A 21,734-nucleotide genomic window follows, 5' to 3' on the forward strand; every position below is an offset into this window, starting at 1 on the left:
TTGTTACTTTCTCCTAGCAGTCTTTAATGCGTCGTTTCATTTCTCTGTTGTCTCCTGTTGAAGAAAGGCAAGGTTCCTTTTGAAACGCGTAGTGTGTGTTTATAATTAATTACACGGCATAAGCCCAAAATATACTACATGAATAGTTACACAGGCCGTGAAAGTCTAAATGATAATGACACTATAGTTATTTTAAATGAAGAATCTTCCAGTCAACAACATTGATGCCAACATCAAATTTACCCTTGAATCTGAACATACTGTAACAAAACCCTTCATTTTCTTGACTTAACTATTACTAGACATCCTTATTCTTTAACTTACAACATTTTCAGAAAACCAACTCAAACAGCAACCTCTATCCAGCAAGATTCTACCCACAAGCACTTAAATGAGCTTCCTATAACACCCTAATTTTTCGTGCATTTAACACTCCAATGTCTAAAAAAATATTTAAATATTGAATTAAACTCCATCCATACTGTTGCAAAATTAAATGGCTTTAACAATTCTTTCATAAACCGTATTATTAATAAATTCAAACACAGCCCTAAAAATACATTAACAAAGAATGAAACCAAAACCACTGCATTTTCCCACCTTTACTTTCTCTCAAAATGCTTATAAAATCACCAACATTCTTATAAAACATAACATGAACATTTATTTTAGAAGCAATAACAGAAATCTTGATTTATTACACAACTCTAATTTAATTAATAAATCAAATGGTTTTTTTTCTAAATCTGGTGTGTATAGATTACAATGCAATAACTGTAGCTCTTCGTATATTGGACGGACAGGACGGAACTTGAATATCAGATACTCTGAACACATCAATGCCATAAAATACAACAGATTCTCAGCAATAGGAAAACACATACAAGATTCTAATCTAATCTTAATTTCACCAGTGTTGATAAAGACATAAAAATACTTAAAAATACGAGGGCCGTCTTCTAAACACAACTGAAAATTGTTTTATTCATCTTGACCAATACTTCAACCCCAATTTGAATTAAAATGACATTTCTGAAAAACCTAATATTTTATTCGACTTTCTTATCTGCTTTTTCAAAAATGCTAAATTTACAAACCCAAATTCATTATTCCAGTCCTTATATAGTTCCTACCAACATTTTCCACTTCCTATAACCCACCCTCCTGATCCACCTTAAAACTACTTCACCTCCTCATTTATTTCCCTATTCTTCCCTTTATTTTATTCATTATTTTTCTGCTTCAACTTGTTCTTTCTTCATTACATTCCTCTTTTTTCACCCTCCCATTTGAATTACATTTTCTAACATCTCTAATGATTTTGACCATTCTAATTTTCAAATTTATACTTTACGCTATTATAAGTTTGACCTCAACTCTTACCTTCAAAATATATCACACTGTGTCATTACGCTCCTCAACTGCTCCAATATTGTGATTTTTAGTATTTTTTTTCTCTTCGCAATTGCTTTTTCTCTATGTCACATGTTTTAATAACGTCATTGATCTAACTTACGAAACTGCTGGAAGCACAGTGCTGATCTAGTCTTCAAGAACTTGCTCCTTAATACACTTATATATTTGATCTGCGACTTCATCATTTTTGGATCTACCAACAAGCAGTGTTATTCCCTAAAATTATACACTGCCTCATAAACTGCAATTAAACTCTTCAAGAATTTGTTGATTTGTACAGTGCACTCTAATGCTTATGTCTTACTAACGTTCTTGATCCATGACTTCTCCGTGATTGACATGCAGTGCTGATCCTTAAAATTATACAGTGACTTATAAACTGCAGCTGATAAATATGTTTTTCATTTTAGACCTCTTTCATAACATTATGTCATAGTGCTTCATAAACTGCATCTGACAGTATCATCTAAACTTCATATTTTTACCCGTGCATCTTATAAGTGATTGACTATATTTCAATGCACGATACTGCCTAAAGTTTTTAGTGCTTCACTATCAGCAACCTGCAGAATTCTTTATACTTCGCAATTTATTTACCGGTGCATTGTTTTACATTTATTTGTGATCGGCTGATGATGACCAAAAATACTGGTCGAAACCGGTTCCAATTTTATTTAAATAGGAATGTAAACTTACATTTCTTATTCAATGGTTGAACCATTTTATACTTTATTTTAACTTATTAGTGAACTCACTTCAATACAGAATAATATTAAATTCTTATCTCTTAATATGTCCGGTAGCCAGTGTCTTCCGTTATCTGGTTGATGTACTCAAGTCTTGTCCTGCCTCTGGTGTTCTCACCCTTGATGATTGTTTTAATGAGATCGTTGTGTCTTTATCACTTATTGTGGACCCACCTTGACAGATCTAAACAGTTATAGAAGAGTTTTTGAGGTTAGAGCCTATCCTTTTGTGCACATATAAGTGCCTTTGTAAGTAAGTTTTGTATTTCATTTCCTTCATAAAATTGCAGCATTATACCAAAAATTACTTGTCCGATGGTTACATACCGTGCCCTCCTTAGTCACCAGTTAGTGAGTTTTCTCCATTTCTTCTCAGTTCCTTGCAAGCTTTTTTCTACTTGTGGGCGTCGTCAATTATTGCGGACCCATCTTGACAGATCTAGATGATGAGGATAGAGCCTATCTATCTGAAAACAGCAGTGTAGGATCCTTTCATGTTTTCATACTATTCGTCATCTCCTTTTCTAATGCTGACTTTTTTATAGTGTTCATCCTATTTGTTCCTATTCATGTTCTCATCTTTCTATATATGACTTGATATACTGCCATTCTAATTAATCTTCCTAGTGCCACACTTATTTACAGTGTGTATGCCACCCATTTTACGACCAGATTGCTAGACTGAATAAAGAAGATTGCAGTCAGGCTCCTGGCAATTTTAGCAAGATTCAGGAGTGCAATTGCACTCCTTGGCACTCTAAAGGTTAAGTTTCATATTCCATTGGATATTTAGCCTGCCTGGTGCCATGATCATTAAATTGTCAAGTCTCTATGGTTTGACGCCGTGGTTAGCTGGTTCGAGTTCCATTGGTCAAAAAATTTTCACCATCAGAATGTTGGCCAGCAGGGTAGGAGCAGTGGTAGTATACAATTTCTAATCACTAGATTGTGGGCCAAAAGCCTGGATTTAATTCCAAACCTCTCCATAGTGTTCATACGGAGTGAAGGCATATGGGGCTGTTGATGATAATTCGTCCGTTGGATGGGGAGCAGACTTCTTTTTGCTCTTCAGCATGAGTAGGCTATGTACTAATAATAATGTTATTTGCTTTACGTCCCACTAACTACTTTTACGGTCTTTGGAGACGCCGAGGTGCCGGAATTTAGTCCTGCAGGAGTTCTTTTACGTGCCCGTAAATCTACCGACACTAGGCTGTTGTATTTGAGCACCTTCAAATACCACCGGGCTGAGCCAGGATCGAACCTGCCACGGCTATGTACTGGCACCGGGTTTAATCGTCTCCATTTTTACTATCTTATATCACGTCATTCAATCTGTCTTATTAACTCCTCTGATGAGGTTGACATCACGAAGGGCATCCAATTGTAAAAACATTCAGTACGAAGATTCATCACACTTCATACCTGAGCCTGTAGAGAAACGGGATAAGGGTTGGTCATATAAATATATTCCACTAGACACTTACTTTATCATAATATTCTTTTCAAAAACATTGTTGATTTTGCAAGATCTTAGGGAAGAAAACAAGAAGAAGAACAAAAACATTTTATTCTAAAAATACAGTCGGTGAGATTGTGTGTTCTTCCTATGTGGAGATGGAAAGGACTGCTGAAGAAAGGCTGAAAACACAGGTTTAGCTTTTTGAAAGATGATGATGATTCCATTTCCTTAAGAAAATCCCACCATTATGCCAAGAATCACTGCCCTCCACAGTCACCAGTTAGTGAATTTTCCCCATTTCTTCCAGTCACTCAGCAAGCTCATTTCTGATTGTCAGCTTCATCACTCATGTCTTCACGCTTTTTGTTTTCCGTTTTCTATTGTTCCTTCTTCCAATGCTGTCTTGTTATTTTGTTTATTCTATGGTGTATTGCTATTCATGTTGCCATCTTTCTATGTATGACTTGATTTGCCACTTGTTTGTTCCTTTCCATTACTTATTAATTAATTAATTAATTAATTAATTAATTAATTAATTAATTTTAATCCTCAAATATTGGTTTTGTTCCATGTAAACCCTTCTTGCAATTACTTTTACACTCTAGTATATATACTGTATGTGAGTACATTGTATGTTACAGAGCTCGTACATGGAGATGTACAGTCCTTGTGGTTCTTCACCATTGGACTCAACCGGTGGATACATGGCCATGAGTCCAGGTCAGTTTATATCATGTTTCTTATGCACCAGCCTCTCATATGATGCTAGTTTTGGGAATCCCTAAAGTGCATATTCTCATCATTGGAACAGAGCATTTAAGCCAATAAGCATTTACTGAAAAGTGCAAATAAATTAAAAATTGCCCTGCTGAGCAAAGGTGAGAGAAAAGGAGGTTATTTTATATTTTACTCAGTTGTGGCAGCAAACTGAGAAGTGGCTGTGTTATCTTTTACTCATGCTACTAGTACTCCTTTGAGAAGTTTTAATCTAACCTCTACCTTATCATACTCCCTTGTCATTTGTAAGCACTTAACATGCTGTTAGATTGTTACAACATGCTTACTTCTCATCTCATTCCTAATGATGAGTGTTTAAATATACCTTGGATATTAATTTAATAGTTTTGCAGGCTATATCTTAATATCTTCGCAGATTGGCATTGGAAAGGACTGATTGTGAAAGACTTATTTGAATCCATATAGCCAGAAGATCAACAATTGGTGATGATTTGTCTCCCAATATGTTGTTGCTTGTTTAGCACCACCCAGGGGATACATGCAGGGTAATTTTGTGGATAGATTTATCTACATGAGGATCATGCTAGCAATCAGCACAGTGATCCCTGTGAAGCAGAATTCAGGCAGAATTGGTCTGTTATTGGAAATGATAAATTTTCCAGCTAACTCATTCTTAGTTGCCAGCATTTCACCCATGTGTGCTAATTTGGGCTCATCAGTTGGCAACTAGCACAACTACAGAGGTGCATGGCTAGTATATGTAGTGGAGGCCACCGGCAGTGCCAATGCACTATGAGAGACTTGGTCTCTTTTACAAAATATGATGCCTGCTAGGCCATCAGATGATATAGATTTCAATCCCATAGGGAACTTGAAATATTTGTCCTGATCAGGACAAATTGAAATTCCATATTGTTTCATGACAGTTTTCTTTTCAGTAGTAAAGTACATTGTAATATAATATTAACCCTCAGAGAATAACTGTGGAATATTAGTTACAGTAATTTGGAAGGAAATGAAAAGATAGTTCCGTAAATGCTGTCAAAATTTTAAACTGAAGGTTTCACGGTCTGTCAAATTATTATTAACTTCTGATTTTTTTTCGGGTTAAACCATGTTGTTTTTGTACCTTAAATACAAGTTGCCAACATTTTGAATACATTGCACTATTCGTGATAAAGGTGACTGATGTACCCTTACTCGATCAAAGCTAATCAGTCTTCGCAGGCAATTAAAATCAATTACGAAGATGGTCCTTGTGCTTTACCTTATACAATCTCTCCTCCTGCTGGCTAGTGGAAGCCGTGGGGTTGGGCATCTTGAAACATTTGGAACATAATAATATCAGAACGGCGAGACAACACATGTTGTTACTGCTTTTCTTGCAAGGTTATTGAACTGCCTAATAGATTTGAAAATGTCCTTCCCATAAAGGATTTTTATCTTAAATGTGAGGTTTCCATGATCTGTTAAATTATTATTATTATTAACTTCTTTTTCCAGGTTGAACCTGGTTGCTTTTTGTTCCTTAAGTTCAAGGCTACCAACATTTCAAATGCATTGCAGTATTCTTTATGAAGTGAGGTGATGAATGCATGTTTTATTCCCAGGCAACTAAAATTAGCTATAAAGTTGATCACTGTGCTTTACTCTATATAGTCTTTTCCCCTCCCTCCGACCAATAGGCAGTTTGATAACCTTCATAAATAGAGCAGTAAAAACCTGACTCAACTCGTCATTCTGACATCATCATTTTTCAGATGTTTCAAGATGCCCCTGGGGCTTATGTTAGCTGGGGGAGGAGAGATTATATAAGGCGAAGCACAATGACCACCTTCGTAGTGGATTTTAGCTACGTGGTGAGACTGATTACCTTGGGTCAAGTAGGGGTACATCAGTCACTTTGATCAAGAAAACTGGAATGTATTCAAAACGTTGGCAACCTGTACTTAAGATACAAAAAACAAGAGCACAAATGAGCCCAGAAAAAAGAATTCATAGCTGTCTTAATTTCATCACTCAAAATAATGCTGCTATTTATTTATTATGGTTTTTGTTCCACTGAGTGAAGTTATCAACTTTTTTCTCACAGAAATAAGGCATGATTCCTATCACATTTCAAGTTCCTGTATTGATTTTATTTTAGGGAAGAGTAAATTATATATCTTATGATTGCCAATAACATCAGTTTATCTTGTACTAATTACCTTTATACATAATTACTTTATTAAATCAACTAGCAACCTGCCCTATCTTCTCACGGGAGCAATTATTAATTTATGATGACTGATAGATAGGCCTTGTAAGATTTCTTTGTAGACAACATAAGTTGTTCATGCCTTCTCCTTTGATTCAATTTGGCATTATAAGATATTAATAAACAAAGTGTTCATTGTGATTCCTATGTATCTGTACTGGTTTCATGGTGATTTGTGAGACGTGAGTAATAATGCTTCGTAAACATCCAGCTCAAATTGCAATATAAGCAGCAGAAAGTGTGTACAAGTGTGACTTGTGTTAAAATTTAAAAATTACTTCATATTCTGTTTGCCAACATGACTCTAAGGAAAGTGACGAAGAAAATGAATTTGAAGAATCATGAAAGACTTTTAGGCTCGCTACCAACCACAGCCCACCGAATACACTACAAACACTGGTCAGCGATTTTGCAGGAAACAGTGCCGAATTCAATGACATGATGAAAAAATTGGACACACTCAATGTTCACCTATAGATACAAGATGATATGCTGGACCAGGCTGAACAGTATAGTCATCGAAAATGTCTCCTAATACATGGTGTTTCGGAAGAACCATCACAGGACTTTTTTTGAGAAATCATTCAATATCTTAAAAAATAAATTATTGGTTGACCTTTCCATGAATAATGATGTCAGTCGCTGTCATAGACTGGAACAATGCAGCTGAACATCTGCTAAAGTAGTCAGGCAGGGAAATCACCCTATCATCGTAAAATTCTCGCGCTATCATGATCGTCCTCTCCTACGAACCATGTGACCTTGCCGCGGTGGGGAGGCTTGCGTGTCCCAATAATGCAGATAGCCGAGCCGCAGGTGCAACCATATCGGATGGGTATCTGTTGAGAGACCAGACTAACGAATGGTTCATTGAAAGGAGGGTAGCAGCCTTTCGGTAGTTGCAAGGGCGGCAGTCTAGATGATTGACTGATACGGCCTTGTAATAATACTCAACATGGCTTAGCTGTGTTGATACTGCTACACGGCTGAAAGCAACGGGAAACTACAGCGGTAACTAACTCCTGAGGGCATGTAGCTCTCTCTGTATGAATGATGTACTGACGATGGCTTCCTCCCGGGTAAAATATTCCGGAGGTAAACTAGTCCCTCACTCGGATCTCCGGGTGGGGACTACACGAGAGGGAGCAATAATCAGGAAGATGGATACTGACATTCTGCGAGTCGGAGCGTGGAATGTTAGAAGTTTGAATCGTTGTGGTAGGTTAGAGAATCTGAAAAGAGAGATGGATAGACTAAAGTTAGATGTAGTTGGTATAAGCGAAGTACGTTGGCAGGAAGAACAGGATTTCTGGTCAGGCGACTACCGAATTATCAACACAAAATCAAACAGGGGAAATGCAGGAGTTGGTTTAATAATGAATAAGAAAATAGGGCAGCGAGTAAGCTACTACAACCAGCATAGTGAAAGAATTATTGTCGTCAAGATAGACACCAAACCAATGCCCACCACAATAGTGCAGGTCTATATGCCTACTAGTTCAGCGGATGATGAGGAAATCGAAAGAATATGCAAAGAGGTAGAAGAGTTTAATACATTATGTAAAAGGTGACGAGAATCTAATTGTGATCGGAGACTGGAATGCTGTGGTAGGCCAGGGAAGAGATGGTAATACAGTAGGAGAATTCGGATTGGGACAAAGGAACGAAAGAAGAAGTCATCTGGTTGAATTCTGCACTGATCGTAATTGAGTCCTTGCCAGTACCTGGTTTAAACGCCACAAACGACGGCTGTATACTTGGATGAGACCTGGAGACGCTGGAAGGTATCAAATAGATTTCATTATGATTAGGCAGAGATTCAGAAACCAAGTGTTGGATTGCAAAACTTTCCCTGGAGCAGACGTGGACTCTGACCACAACCTGTTTGTCATGAAATGCCAACTGAAGCTGAAGAAATTGAAGAAAGGAAAGAATGCAAAAAGATGGGATCTAGACAAGTTGAAAGAAAAGAGTGTGAGGGATTGTTTCAAGGAACATGTTGCACAAGGGCTAAATGAAAAGGCTGAAGGCTGAAGAAATGTTAGGAAGGAAGAAAAGATCAGGTAAGAATCAGTGGATAACTCAGGAGATACTAGACCTGATTGATGAACGACGAAAATACAAGAATGCTAGAAATGAAGAGGGCAGAAAAGAATACAGGTGATTAAATTATGAAGTGTATAGAAAGTGCAAGGTAGCTAATGAAGAATGGCTGAAGGAGAAGTGCAAGGATGTTGAAGGTTTTATGGTCCTGGGAAAGGTAGATACTGCATACAGGAAAATCAAGGAAACCTTTGGAGAAAGGAAATCTAGGTGTATGAATATTAAGAGCTCAGATGGGTGATGATGATGATGCTTGTTGTTTTAAGGGGCCTAACATCGAAGGTCATCGGCCCCAAGAGCTCAGATGGAAAGCCACTTCTGGGGAAAGAAGAAAAAGCAGAAAGATGGCAGGAACATATCCAACAGCTGTATCAAGGTACAGATGTAGATAATTTGGTTTTGGAACAAGAAGAGGCTGTTGATGCTGATGAAATGGGAGACCCAATTTTGAGGTCAGAGTTTGACAGAGCTGTGAGTGACCAAAATAGGAACAAGGCACCTGGAATTGATGACATTCCCTCTGAATTACTAACTGCCTTAGGAAAAACTAGCATGGCAAGGTTATTCCATTTAGTGTGTAAGATGTACGAGACAGGAGAAGTCCCATACGATTTTCGGCAGAATGTTGTTATACCTATTCCCAAGAATGCCAGTGCTGACAGGTGTGAAAACTACCGCACCATTAGTTTAGTATCTCATGCCTGCAAAATTTTAACACGTATTTTTTATAGAAGAATGGAAAAACAAGTTGAAGCTGAGTTGGGAGAAGATCAATTTGGCTTTAGAAGAAATGTAGGAACACGTGAAGCAATCCTAACTTTACGTCTGATCTTAGAGGATCAAATCAAGGACAAGCCCACTTACATGGCATTCGTAGATCTAGAAAAGGCATTCGATAATGTTGATTGGACCAAGCTATTTAAGATTCTGAAGGTGATTGGGATCAGATACTGAGAACGAAGAATTATGTACAATCTGTATAAAAACCAGTCTGCAGTGATAAGAATCGAGGACTTTGAAAAAGAAGCTGCAATCCAGGAAGGAATGAGGCAAGTCTGCAGTTTGTCCCCCCTCCTTTTCAATGTTTACATAGAACAGACAGTAAAGGAAATCAAAGAGGAATTTGGAAAGGGAATCACAATCCAAGGAGAGGAAATCAAAACCTTGAGATTTGCCAATGATATTGTTATTTTATCTGAGACTGCAGAAGATCTCGAGAAGATGCTGAATGGTATGGACAGAGTCTTGGGTAAGGAGTACAAGATGAAAATAAATAAGACCAAAACAAAAGTAATGTTGTGCAGTCGAATAAGGCAGGTGATGCAGGAAATATTAGATTAGCAAATGAAGTCTTAAAGGAAGTAGATGAATGTTGTTACTTGGGTAGTAAAATAACTAACGATGGCAGAAGTAGGCAGGACATAAAATGCAGACTAGCACAAGCAAGGAAGAGCTTTCTTAAGAAAAGAAATTTGCTCACTTCAAACATTGATATAGGAATTAGAAAGATGTTTTTGAAGACTTTCGTGTGGAGCGTGGGATTGTATGGAAGTGAAACATGGACGATAACTAGCTCAGAAAGAAAGAAAGAGAATAGAAGCTTTTGAAATGTGGTGTTACAGAAGAATGCTGATGATGAGATGGATAGATCTAATCACAAATGAAGTCAAGATATTGAATCGAGTTGGTGAGAGGAGATCGATTTGGCTAAATTTGACGAGAAGAAGAGATAGAATGATAGGACACATCTTAAGACACCCAGGATTTTTTTTTTTTAATTAATTAAGATAATTTAGAGTCACTTTAACCCTAAGGTCTTATCGTGACTTCTAACTGTAGAATTTACATTAAATTACAGTAGGGTGAAGAATGAAAAAAATATAAAAGATTTTGGTATTTTAAACTGAACAGTTAAATTTTTGAATACAGACCAGTGTCTTTGAAAAACTTGATAATTTGTTTGCACAGTGAAGGAGATGAGTGTGTCCCCTAATATCCTTAGGTATACCGTGGTACTGGCGCCATTTGTCATACAGTGAACAGTCTGTTATGATGTGCTTCACAGTCAGCACACTATTGCATGTTGTACAGATGGAAGGCAGTTTCTTCTCAAGGAGGTAGCTGTGACTTATCTTGGAGTGGCCAATCTTTATTCTAGTTATTAGGACTTGATCTTGCCTGTGAAGGTTGTGAAGATAGTGTTGTACTGTAGATTCCGTTGTTACTTCGTGGAGTTTGCTGTTCGAAGTTTGAAGCCATTTTATCTTCCACTGTTGGTATAATTTTGTTTTAGCATAGGCAATAATGTCAGTGTGAGGGGTAGCTATTGTTAGATCGCCTAGCGGGAGGTAAGTAGTGTTTTTAGCTGCTTCATCAGCATATTCATTGCCTTGAATACCTCTATGAGAGGGTATCCACACAAAGATGACTTGTTTGCCTTCTTTCATGATGTTGTTAAACAACAGTTGTATTTCTTGTACAAGGATGTGTTTCGATGATGGACTTTCTATTGCGTTTAATGCACTTTTTGAATCAGAAAAAATGATGGTGTTATTACAGGTGCTGGTTTTCAAAATATATAGCATAGCCTGCTTTATTGCGTACAGCTCATTAGAAAAGACTGTATAGTAGTCAGGCAATCGGTATAGCATGGTACGTTCAGGATATATAATCCCTTTCCGTGGTTTCCCATTTTCACACCAGGCAAATGCTGGGGCTGTACCTTAATTAAGGCCACGGCCGCTTCCTTCCAACTCCTAGGCCTTTCCTATCCCATCATCGCCATAAGACCTATCTGTGTCGGTGCGACGTAAAGCCCCTAGCAAAAAAAATATATAATCCCACATCCATTTCTTTCCTCACATTTTGATCCATCAGTATAGATTGCAGTGTGCCTTGGGTATTTATTAGAAATTGCAAGAAATAATTGATGGTAGTGAGATCTGTCAGTTTCATCTTTGACACTGTAATTTATTTCAAAGTTAATTTTTGGAAGGATAATAGTCCATGGTGGGACATTAAGAGAGTTGTCTGTGAGGAGTATTGGAGGGATATTTAAATTTAGTTCTTCAAGAAACTTGGCTATTCTGACATTGAAAGGCTGTGGTTGTGATCCTGATTTAATGAGTGTACCTTGATGCTTGTTAGGAAAAGCATACAACTTAATTCTTGATTCACTCATAGTTGCTACCTTGAGTGCGTAAGTCAAACTTAGTTGTCTACGTCTAATTGTGAGTGGTGGTTCATTTGCTTCTATTTGAATGCTGGCTACTGGACTGGTACGGAAGGCTCCTAGAGCAATTCGAAGTGCTGAGGACTGGATGGAATCAAGGATTTTGAATGAAGACATTCTTGCGGAATTGTATACAATGCTGCCATAGTCTAATTTAGCCCTAATAATGGCTTTGTACGTGTTCATTAGCACTTGGTAGTCTGCCTCCCAGTTCTTTGCTGCCAGGATCTTCATTATGTTCAGCCTTCGCAAGCAGTCATCTTTAAGGTTTTTCAGGTGAGGTATCCAACTTAACGTAGTGTCAAATAAAACTCCTAAGATTTTCATAGTTGTTACTGTTTCAGTTTTGTGATTGTCCATGTACAGCTCAGGGTCTTGTACAGTATGTTTACATTTGGAGAAGAGTATGCATTTGGTTTTAGTTTTGGAAAACTTGAACCCTGTAACTTTAGCCCATTTTTGGATATTATCAATTGATTCTTGAAGTAACTGTTGAGTAGTTAATTTATTTCTTTTTGCACTTAGTATAGTCAAATCATCGGCAAAAAGGCAAGCCTTTACTGGTAGGTGAATGTTGGAGACAATGCCATTTATTGCAACGAGGAATAATGTGACACTGATGACTGATCCTTGGGGAACTCCTTTGTCAATGGTTACTTCATGTGAAAGAGTTCCATTTGTCCTGACTTGAATTCGGCGATCTTTAAGGAAATTATAAATGAAGTGAAGCATGTTTCCTGAAATATTATGTTTCATCAGTGTTTCAATTAGATAGTCTTTCCACACCATGTCATATGCCTTCTCAATGTCTAAACTAACAGCTATGAGGTGCTGATTATTTAGGAAAGCTTCTCGGATTTCTGATTCTAAACATATCAGAGTATCTGTTGTTGAACGTGCTTGACGAAAACCATTTTGTGCATCACTAAAAAAGTGTATATGTTCCAAATACCAGCGTAATCTCTTGTTAACAATTTTCTCCAGTAGCTTACACATTGTATTTATCAAGGCGATGGGACGATAATTATCTGGGATCAAAATGTCCTTTCCTGGTTTGAGTATAGGCACTACAATAGCACAACGCCATTGATCTGGAAATAGTTTGGAACTCCATATGTAGTTGAAAATAGCAAGTAGATAATTGAGTGCACTATGTGGAAGCTGTTTTAAAAATTCATATGGAATGGTGTCTGGGCCAGGACTAGATCTGCCGCATTTGTTGAGTTCTGTAACCATTTCTTGTAACTGTAAAGTATCATTATAAGCATAGTTCGGTGTAGGCACAGTTTCACTTAAGTCTATTGGATCTCGAGTTGTTTTCATGCAAAGAAATTCAGGTTCATAATTGTTATCGCTAGAGATTTTTGAAAATGATTTAGCCAGTTGATCAGCTATTTGTTGAGGTTCATTTACAATTGACCCAGCGACTGGATCTCTTAGAGAGGTAATACAGAATTTATTGTATTTGCCACTTATTCTTTGGATTTTATTCCACATAACTTTTTGTGAAGTTTGGCAGGTTAAGGAGGAGATGAATGTTAACCAGGAGGTTTTCTTAATTTTATTTTATTTCGTGCTATTGCTCGGTGTTTTTGAAAATTGATTTTATTTTCAGGCGTAGGATTTCTTTTGTATAGGTAGTAAGCATGGTTTTTATTTTTGATAGCCTCTTTACAGGAGTCATTCCACCAGGGAACCGTTTTCTTGAAGGGCATAGGAGCTGTTTTTGGGATGCTCTGGTCAGCAGATTTAATTATTACTTCAGTGAAGTCTTGAACAATATCATTGATGTGCTTAGAAGGAAATTTATTTGTTGGAGTTAGATCATTTAAATAGTTATTTACAATCTTTCTAAATGATTGCCAATTTGCCTTATTTAAATTCCATTTACAGTATTGGAGTTTTGATGTGTTGTCTGAAGAACTTTGATCATCATTAATTATGATGGGGAAGTGGTCACTTCCTTGTAGAGTTGAATAAATGGACCAGTTAAATAGTGCAGCTATGTCTGGCGTACATATAGTTAAATCTATGCTACTGTATTTTCCGTGTGCTATATCAAAACGAGTTGGAGCAGTTGAGTTCAATAATACTAGAGTAAATTCATCTAGTATCTTCTCTATTTCTTTCCCCCTTGCATAAGTATTGCGACTACCCCATAAACTGTTGTGGCTATTAAAATCACCCATCAAGATGAAGGGTTTGGGGAGTTGGTGTATTAGGTTTCTTAAATCATCAGCGTGAGATGTACTATTCGTAGGAAAATAAACATTACATACACATATAGCTTGTGGAAGGTATAATAAAACTGCGACTGCTTCTAAATCAGTAGTTAAAGGAACCTCTTGATGGTGTAAATTATTTTTAACATAGGAGGCTACGCCTCCACTTGCATGATTTGGATTACTTTGGTTTTTATAATGTATGTTGAACTGTCTTAAATGGGGAACAAAGTTGTCTCTAAATTTAGTTTCTTGTAGACAGACAACTGAAGGCTGATGTTTATTTAGTAGAAGTTGTAAATACTCTCGCTGTGATCGAAAACTGTTGAGGTTCCATTGAAATAATGATATAGTCATAAGAATGACAAACAAGTGTAGAGGGAATTTTATCATTATTATGTGAGGGAAGTAGAGTCATCGCTGGAGTAATCTGGAACTAAACTGTTAATTGCTTCACCTCGGTTTTCACTGCTAGCCTTAAGCAGTTTATTGACTATTCGAGTACTCCTGTTCTTAATGGATTTTTCAGTGTAGTATGGATATAGTTTTTGAAGGGCTTGGGCTAAACCCTCTAGATCTTGGGTGTAATTGGAAGCTATTGCTGCAATGTCATTAACTCCAATACTGTTTTCAAAAAAGGATTGGAGTTGTAAGTAATTGAGGGGAAAGGACTGAGGGTTGGCTTCTAGAACTTGCTTAATTGGCTTAAGCATATCACTAATTGTTGTGCTTTCTTTTTCTGTCTTTGGTTTCTTGTAAGTTTGTTTTGTCTTGTGTTTCCCTGTCTGTTCACTTGTCTTAGGTTCAGTTGTTAGGGGAGGTTCCTTAAAATCAAGGTCTTTTCTGCCTGTAGTTTCACTGCTAGATAGTGATATTGGTCTCTTTGGTCCAGCAAGATGAACACATGAGGGGTTTTGAGGGCATTCCAAATGAGAGGTTAGAGTCGTTTCACCTGAGGGTAAAGGCCCACAGTTTTGATTTTGAGAACACTGAAGAGATGTAGATGTAGCAGTTGTCTGAACAGTAGTTTGTGAGGGAGTACAGGTAATATTTTCTTGACAGTTTGTTTCAATTTTTTGTGTATCCTCTACTAATTGGGGAAATTCTGTTAGATTGATCTTGCCACGAGAATGATTGTTTTGATTTAATGAGGAGCCTTCATTTATTATTTCATCATTATCAGGACAGTTTCTAGCTAAGTGCCCCTCAGTTTTACAAAGAAAGCAGGTGGGTGTGTCAGAGGATAAATAAATCCAGTAATTGGTACCCTCATATTCGATTTGGAGTGAGTCTGGAAGTTTGTTAAAGTCTTCATTTTGAATATAAATCTGTCTCCGAAAACTGAGAATGTGAGAAAATCCGGGGATTGTTAAACCTGCTCTAATAGGTGATATCTTTGACATTGGTTTAATGCCGAGTTTGAGAAATTCTTCTTCAATAACAATATTAGGAATCACAGGGCAAACATTGGATAGAATAACTCGTTTGTTTCTAGTTAGGAGAGGTCTTATTTCCAAGGAGACATTATTTATGAGAATCTTACGATGTTTTGAAATTAATTCTTCAACACACTTTTGACTTGCAAGGAAGATACATATTCTTCCATTAGATATCCGTGAGACAAATCGGATGTTACTAGGGCTAGTGACTTTTCCAATTGCTAGTATATAATCTCGGATACTAATACCATCGCAAGATTCAATAACAATAGCTTGATCTTTGGTAGGGTAGGATTGCATTGCTGCAGAGTAACTTAACCTTGGGTTGTTAGGAGATTGATTAAGTGTGTTAGGAACAGTAATAGAGGTTGTCATGAGGTTAGCTGGATCACCGGTACGGGTGGGAATTATGCTTTCTTTATTCTGTCCATTCGTGAGGTTACTTGAGACTTGCTGATTTTCATTATTTAGATTCATTGAGTTAGAAAAAACTTGCCGACCTCCATCAACAGAGGCGGCCATTATCTTTTAGCTAACAAGATGAGGTTATAGGTATGAGAGTGATCCTTTAATGAACACTAATCTCCACAACGCAGATTTAAAACCACACTCACTACAAAAGTACTTAGCAGCTTCACTCTGGTGCTTCAGATGGTAAATTTTAGCTTAGAATGACCGATTATTCAATAGTTCCAAGCGACAATATTACACGCGAACATCATGTAAGTCACTGCCATCTTGACCTTTTTTTGGCCCAGGACTTGTTCACTTGGTTTTTGAAGGAAGTGTTGGTGGTAAGAATGGTAGGGGTAGACCAAGGCATGAATATGACAAGGAGATTAGATCAGATGTAGGATGCAATAGTTACGTAGAAATGAAAAGGTTAACTCAGGATAGGGTCGCATGGAGGGATGCATCAAACCAGTCTATGGACTGATGACTCATACACACATCATGATCGTGATCGAGTGTGGCATGGAAGCATTCATTGAAAAGAAGCGGATTTTTCTGACCGAGTCCCTTGCCAGTATTAATATTTTTAACCATAATGGTCAATTATCTTAGGTCTGTATTGGCCCAAAATTAATTACACATTCATTTATTTATTTATTTATTTATTTATTTAAGAAATTCACATGATTTGTGTATATAAGTTACATAAGTTTTGACAATACATTTTTTACCCCGCATTTTCATTATAGACATTTTAATTAAGCACAAAAGTCTACCAGGGATATTACTCATTTTTTACAAGTGGTCATGTGGTAACGATCATAAGGTTGATCGCACAATTTGCATACACAGTTATTCCGGGATCGTGAAAACGCTTGTTCTTGCATACTTTGTGGTGGTACCGATGCACAACTGTTGAGGTCACCAGGTGTCAGAGGTCCTGATTTGTGTTGGCCCAGGATCTATTTACCATGGCTTCTGTAGTATAATAGTCCAGCCAGATTTTTTTTGTTTCTTTTGTCCTCCAAGGAGCAGTTTATTCGAGCTGTTGGTAGATGGGAGTCTCATACGCAGTTCTTCTATAAAGAACTGTTCTCTCGCGAGTTTGTATACTACTCTCGACTTTCTGTGTTTTGAAACACCTAGAGCAGCTTTCAAGAATTTTGATTTAACTGCTTCCAAAGTCACTAGATCTTTTAGTTTTATCCCCAATAATATCTATTTCGTAGGTTGCGATGGGAACTATTTTAATACCAATATAAATGGTCCGTTATTGGATGTTATAAATTTTCCAGCTAACTCATTCCTGGTTGCCGGCGTACCAACTGATGAGCCCAGCCTAGCACACGGGGGCGAAACGCCGGCAACCAGGAATGAGTTAGCTGGAAAATTTATAATGTCCAATAATGGACCATTTATATTGGTATTATAAATTTACTCATTCAGAACAAATGTTTCAGGTTCCCTATGGGAATCAACATCTATATCATGGGAACTATTTTTGCGTGGAATAAGGCCAGAGCAGTTGTTAATAATCTGGATATTTCTTTGATGTCAAAAATTGCTTTTGTGGCAGATGCTGCACGGGATTTTACGTGTATTCTGAAAGATCTGGCAGTAGTTTGCAGTGGTATTTGAAGCTGTTGACTGTCACAAGAGGTTTCGGTCCTAAATATATCCTGTCCTCCGCAGCTTCTCGACCTCCGTTGCGGAATGTCATCTGTACAGTTTCTTTCGGTTAGTTTCTATTTTGTTTTCTTGTGCCTACTTCTCAGATTGGTTTGTGGCTCTTCACAGGTTGTGGGTGGAGTTCGATCCAGTGACCATGTCGTCCGCATATATGTACATTTTTATATCTTCCATCTCTTGTCTAATCATCTGTACAATATCATATGTGGCAACATTAAAGAGTAGGGGGCTTAATGGGTCCCCCTGTAGGACGCCGTTGGTCTGAGTTATTGTTTTCGATGTGGTTACACCGTCTGTGATCTGAATGAAATTGACTATCGTCATGTTATGGTTCAGTGCAGTGAGTTTATCTTTTCCTGTTGTTGATTCCAGCTTTGAGATTAGGATACGTCTATTTAGTGTACCGAAAGCTTTGGTATAATCTACGAAGATTACATGGAATTGTCCTTGAGGATGCCTTATTTCATCTTCTATATCATCAATTAAATTGTTAATGGTGTGGAGAGTGTTCCTGCCTTTTCAGAAACCAAATTGTTCTTCCAGAATCTTGCGTTCTACTTCTTTGGAAATTTACTTTGTGATAATGCTTGTGAGTATCTTCAATATGCATTTTTCCAGGGCATTTCTCCTGTAGGGGTTCAGTTCCATTTGATTGCCTTTTCCCTTAAATAGTAACTTAATTGTCGAGATCCTCCATATTTCTGGTATGTTGCCCTCTTTTAAGCATAGGTTTAACATATCTGTGACTCGTTGAAATAGCAGGCTAACTGAGCCTTTGATATGTTCATTACATATGCCATTGGGACATGTTGCCTTCTTGTCTTTTAGAGATGTTATTGTCCCGTATACCTCTTCTGTCGTAAAGGGTTCAGTTTCCGCTAGGCATGTCTTCACATTGATCGGTTCATATGTGGTGGTGGTTTTATTAATGTCCAGAATGTTGTTGAAATGTTCTTCTCAAACTGTTATGTCTATTGTACCAGGAATACCTAAGGTCATATTTATTCCTGGGACATTATTATTTTATCAAGAATTGGAAATAGAACGGCTTGGAACAGCTGATCACAGTATGTAGGTTAGCGAAACAATGTAACGCTCGGAGTGAGTGAGAGTGAAGAGCACACGTCATCGACTGTGACGTAGTCGCCACGTGTCACCGACTCGCCTGGAATATTCTGGATAACTTTTAATATCTCGGCAACCAGTCGAGATATCAAAAGCACATCCCCGTGAAGCTCGTTAATTAGATGTCATCATATTAAAATTTCATGTTAATCGGCCTACAGGTTACTGAGAAATCGACGTGAAATGAAACACAATTTTCTGCAAGTGAACTGCAGTGGCCTCGACTCTGCATATAAAAGAGAGGGGGTCATTGAAGCAAGTTAGTTATGCATCGTAACTCAACCACGGCGGTATGTCGAACCGACATTATACAGGTCGTGAATGCGAAAATGTATCGTCCGTAATACTGTTCGCCGGACTCATGAAAATTTCAATCATGCGTTGATACTTGTGAATATTCAGCATGTGCCAAAAGTAACTCAGACTTGTAAATTTCTTAACCTATGCTAAGGTGAACTTTAAGGTTTAACTAGTGCTACATGAGACTTGTAAAAATTCACTACGGATGATAATGTAACTTGAGCATTTGACCCCGTATTATTCAGACGTAGGAATTTCGAATCTGTGAGACTTATAACCTAGTAGAATTCTGAATTCTTGATGTCTCCAACTTGACATATTTTTGGTGATTAAATTATCGAATATGATGTATTTATGAACAATCATACAAGACGATTCATTGAATATTAAGGCCATTTTTCAACAATACTAACATAGTTGAAGGAAACTGACAGTTATTATATACTTAATATTTGGTGTAGCAAACATTCAAGAACATTTAAACATATTCGTGTGCGGTTAACTAAATGCAACTCGCACTTCACAATACCACGATATTTAATATCATTCTCAACTAAATACCGTAAATCTAAAGAGAATGTGATTTTATTTTCTTGAACATAGAATGAATTGTACCATAAACTGTAAATAATGTAAAGAAAAAAACTGTGCTATGAACTGTGCTGTAAAACAGTATTTTGAACCAAGAACTATACTTTGGAACCCAGAATTATGCTTTTAATTCAAGGTATCGAATATCTTTACTCTAAACTGTGTTTTGAGTTCAATTTAAGTGACCGACTGTGGCACGAACTGTGATACTCGGTGCTATTGGAGGCCGCCCCTAGTGGACTTTGAGTGAACTAAAAACCGTAGATAACTCTTCTTTGCCGAGAGAAAAGCGGCAGAAAAAAGTAAAGATGGAGTGAGCTGTTTTTGTACATTTGTGTAGCGATAATTGTGGTGTTAATTGTGGTGTAAAATAAAAGTGTAGTTAAAGCAGATTCAGTGTGTTGTGTACTTCACTACAAAAATGGTGACCCCGACGTGATTCAGTGACGGAAGTGTGCAATAAACATCGCGAAGTGCATAAGTGTAGTGTAAGCGTAAAGAACAATGGATGAAAACAACACAACGGGTATGCCAACGGCAACGAATCTCATTCAGGACACATGGTAGGTGAAGCTAACAAGGTAAGCATCAAGATCCCTCCTTTCTGGATAGAAAAACCTGAAATATGGTTCTTTCAAGTGGAAGCTCAGTTTTCTATCTCAAGAATTACCCAAGAGGACACTAAATTTAACTACCTCGTGTCTCAGCTCGAACCTAAATATCTCGAAAACATTTGGGACATTATCAAAAGTTCGGAACTGAATAAATATGACGCGGCTAAAGAACGCCTTCTTCAAGGAAAGCGAAGATAAAGAAATAAAACGGTTGGTAACAGGCCTAGAATTAGGCGATCTGAAACCTAGTCAGCTTTTAAGGAAAATGCAGTCCTTAGCAGGCGTGAATGTTTCCGAAAAAGTGCTTCATACCTTGTGGCTTGAGAAACTACCAGGCTCTATCAAACATGTTCTAATTGTATCTGACAAAAACTTGGAAAAAATCGCAATTATGGCCGACAAAATCATTGAAATGAATCCCTGCAGTAAACTTTACAGTGTGGAAAATAGCGGTACTGATGCGTCCGTAAGTAACGACGCTATCACGAAACTATCTGCACAGATAGCCGTCCTAGAGCAACAGATAGCTTCGATACACACTTTTAGGCCCCGCAGTCGAAGTTCGAGCCGAAACCGAAGCAAAAAGAAGTACGATCCAAACGGAAAGTACTGTTACTACCACTTCAGATTTGGTAATAAGTGCTTCCCTGACAAATGCAAGCCTCCATGCTCTTGGAAAAATTTGGAAAACACCAACCAGTGGTAGAGTTGGCAGCAAGCTCCACTACTGAAAGTAGTAAGGATTGCTGTAAACCCTGTTTATTTGTACGTGACAAAAACACGGGTTTGCACTTCCTAGTGGATAGTGGAGCCGATGTTTCAATAATCCCTGTCACTTCCAGTAACAGAAACTGTTACCCAGATTTTAAATTGTTTGCAGCTAATGGCACAGAAATCCCAACTTATGGACTTAGAACACTGAATATTGATTTGGGACTCCGTCGACAATTCCAATGGCCTTTCATAGTAGCTAAAATTGGCAAGGGCATATTAGGTGCTGATTTTCTGAAGAAGTTCAACTTACTAATTGACCTAAATGAAAAGCAGTTAATTGATGGCGAGACTAAACTCTCTGTCATGGGTGAAGTAACAGCCATCACAGCTGATAATGTTGTTAGCACAATGTCAAATGCACAAACATTTGCCGATCTCTTATCCAGTTACCCAGATTTAACAAAACCAAATTTACTACCTACTCAAATCAAACACGACATTCAACACGTCATCCCAACTGAAGGCCAACCAGTATATTGCAAGCCCAGGCAGCTGGATCCTCGGAAGCTACACATTGCTAAACAGGAATTCCAGTTTATGCAAAACAGTGGAATTATTCGACCATCAAAGTCG

The 21,734-nt window shown here is 37.6% G+C and overlaps 1 protein-coding gene across 2 annotated transcripts in view; it reads left to right on the top strand.

The window, feature by feature from the left end:
- The window catches only part of chico (insulin receptor substrate 1 chico), a 454,841-nt gene that overhangs the window by 367,128 nt on the left and 65,979 nt on the right, over nt 1-21,734 (top strand). For both annotated transcript variants that reach the window (XM_067136485.2, XM_067136486.2), the window contains one exon: nt 4,266-4,344. In XM_067136485.2, the coding sequence (XP_066992586.2) occupies nt 4,266-4,344 (79 nt within the window). The remainder of the gene's footprint in view (nt 1-4,265; nt 4,345-21,734) is intronic.

This window comes from Anabrus simplex, chromosome 1, assembly GCF_040414725.1.
Source record: "Anabrus simplex isolate iqAnaSimp1 chromosome 1, ASM4041472v1, whole genome shotgun sequence".
Lineage (NCBI taxonomy): Eukaryota > Metazoa > Arthropoda > Insecta > Orthoptera > Tettigoniidae > Anabrus > Anabrus simplex.